Genomic DNA, 2520 nt, shown 5'->3' with positions numbered 1-2520 from the left:
GCGCCGGGTCTTCCCGCGCGGGGCTTGCGGTGATGCGCGCGGGGTTCCGCGTGCGTCTGTGGCGACGTCGCCCCCTCCTGCGCCGGGTCTTCCGGCGCGGGGCTTGCGGTGACGCGCGCGGGGTTCCGCGGGCGTCTGTGGCGACGTCGCCCCCTCCTGCGCCGGGTCTTCCGGCGCGGGGCTTGCGGTGGCGATTGGCCGCCGCGCGGGGGAGGTCCTCCTCGGGATCGTCCCGCCCCACGCTGGGTTGCCCAGTGCGGTGTTAGCGGTGGCGTGCTGCCGCCCGCGTGCGCCAGAAGCGGTCTATGAAGCCCTTGGGGAGTCCCTCCGCGGGTTCCCAGGTATCGTCCGCTGGGGCGTAGCCATACCAGCGGACCTTATACTGGGCCCCTGTGCGGTTCTCCCGGTGACCGACCAGATGGTCGATCACATACTCCGCGGCGGGTTCGGGTTCTCCGGCCGCCGCGGGCTGGGTCGGGGCGGCCGTAGTGACGTCGCGGGGTCCCCGCGGCATCCGGGTTATCCGATCGATGCTCACGCGGTTTGAGACTCCGTCTTGATCGACGACCACTGTGGTCTCCGTAGCGGATCGGACCCGAAACGGGCCTTCCGTTTTCGGCAACAGCTTGACGGAGGGTCCCCCGTCATTACTTGGCAGGTCTCCCCGTTCGGTACTCGTCAATGGCCGAGGTGGGCGGTCAACATAGACCAGGTCTCCCACCTCGATGACCGGACGGAAACGCACCTTCTTATCGAAGTCGGCCTGGTATCGCCTTTGCGCCGCGGTTAGCTTCACCCGCGCGCGCTCAAGGGCGTCGCGGAGTTTACGCAGCGTCGCGCGCTTGTACTGTACCGGGGTCCTCGGATCTTCCGTGTTGGAGACGGCATCCTGCGGTACAGTACCGGGCAGCGCCAAACCGGACGGTGGTCGCGTCAGCACCAGGTCGAACGGGGTTGTCTCCGTTGACCGGTGGACCTGCGTGTTATACGCGAAGGTCAGGGGCTGGATGTATTCGTCCCAGTCCCTCTGGTGCTCCGCGACATAATGTCGGAGGCGCTGTACCAGAGTACGGTTGAACCGTTCGGTTTGCCCATTTGTTTGGGGGTGGTAGGCGGTAGTCAGGTAGTGCCTCACCCCCAGCAAGGCGCACACCGCGTCGAAGAACTTGGCGGCAAATTGTGGTCCGTTATCGGTTAGCACGTAACGAGGTGCGCCGTATACGTAGACCCAATTGTCCAGGAAGGCGTTTGCCACGACCGACGCGGTGGTTGTCCGTAACGGGATACTGCGCGTCAGCTTCGTAAACCGGTCGGTCATGACGAGCACGTGGCGATTCCCGTGCGCCGTCTTCGGTAAAGGACCCAGCAGGTCCATGGCGACGAAATCCAGCGGTCCTGCCGCTGGGAACAGCTTGAGATCCTTCTGGTGCCTCACCAGGGTTCCCCGGGGGGCAGCGCATGACGCGCAATTCCGTACGGTACTGAAGGCGTCATTGGCCATATGAGGCCAATAATATTCCCGCCGGAGGGTATAGTACATCCTCGTACCGCCCGGGTGTCCGGCTAGGCGGGGATGATGGGCGAGGTACAATATCTTCGCCCGGAGCCGCTTCGGTACAACCCGCTGCAGGGTCCCATCGAGGGGGGACTTGCGGACGACGAACCCGTATCGGTCAACGTCGTATCGCGAGTCCGGGTTCCCCACAGTCTCGGCGGCCGCCCTACAGAAGGGGTCCTCGGCCTGTTCCCGAAGGAACTCTTCCACCGTTACGGGTGAGACGTCGCGTTCTTCGGGTATAACCGCGAACGCATGCTCAACTCTCCCCGGGTCGACGGGGGTCTCCCAGTGTACGGTACCTTGGCGGGGGTTATGCTCCTCCTCTTGCCATTGTACCGCGAAACACGGGACCTCGTCGTCAACCGGTTCGGGGGTTGCGCCGTCAACTCCGAGGCGTGATACACCATCCGCCAGTTGGTGCTTAATACCCGGCCGGTACTGTACGTCGTAGTCGTACTCGGCTAGGCGGAGACGCCAGCGCTCTAGCGGGCCGGAGCTATTCGCCAGGTTGAGAACCCAGCGGAGGGCCTCATGATCCGTACGGAGGTCGAACGTATTCCCATACAGGTATGGTCGAAGCGTGAGAATACTCCATACGACGGCGAGGCATTCCTTCTCGGTAGTGGTGTAGTTCCTTTCCGCGTCCGTGAGAGCGCGGCTCCAATAACCGATCGGTAGGCGGTCGCCGTCCGGCTGCTCCTGTAGTAGGGCACAGCCGACCTGGTACGCGCAAGCGTCCGTGTCCAGGGTGTATTTCTTTCCGTAACGGGGTAGAGCGAGGATCGGTGGGGACACGAGGCGCTTCTTGAGTTCCACGAACGCCTCGTATTCCTCATCGGTAAGAACCTCAAACTCGAAGGGTTGATTTTTCCCCGTCTTCCGGTTTAGCGGGGCTGCTATTTTCGCGAAGCCCTTCACGAACCGACGGTACACGTTGCACATTACTAAGAATGACCGCAATT

The 2520-nt window shown here is 63.2% G+C and overlaps 1 protein-coding gene across 1 annotated transcript; it reads right to left on the bottom strand.

Annotated features, from left to right (window-relative positions):
* Positions 1–262: 262 nt before the first annotated feature.
* Positions 263–2500, bottom strand: CHC_T00006867001 (hypothetical protein). Its single transcript, XM_005710142.1, has 2 exons — positions 1263–2500; positions 263–1130 (listed from the first exon to the last, which is right to left on the bottom strand). The coding sequence occupies exons 1-2, from the start codon at positions 2498–2500 to the stop codon at positions 263–265; spliced, it is 2106 nt and encodes a 701-aa protein (XP_005710199.1).
* Positions 2501–2520: the final 20 nt, after the last annotated feature.

Source organism: Chondrus crispus, genomic scaffold (genome assembly GCF_000350225.1).
Source record: "Chondrus crispus Stackhouse genomic scaffold, scaffold_54, whole genome shotgun sequence".
NCBI lineage: Eukaryota > Rhodophyta > Florideophyceae > Gigartinales > Gigartinaceae > Chondrus > Chondrus crispus.
Note: the sequence above shows the minus strand (reverse complement) of the source record. Positions and strands in the feature narration are given on the sequence as shown.

Bases quoted from the DNA above. Each gene is read 5' to 3' on its own strand.
- CHC_T00006867001 (XM_005710142.1), bottom strand. From the start codon at position 2,500: ATGTGCAACGTGTACCGTCGGTTCGTGAAGGGCTTCGCGAAAATAGCA. The intron at 1,131-1,262 runs GTCGGTCGTGGC...GCTGGGGGTGAG, and splicing joins CCGTTACGGACAACCACCGC to GCACTACCTGACTACCGCCT.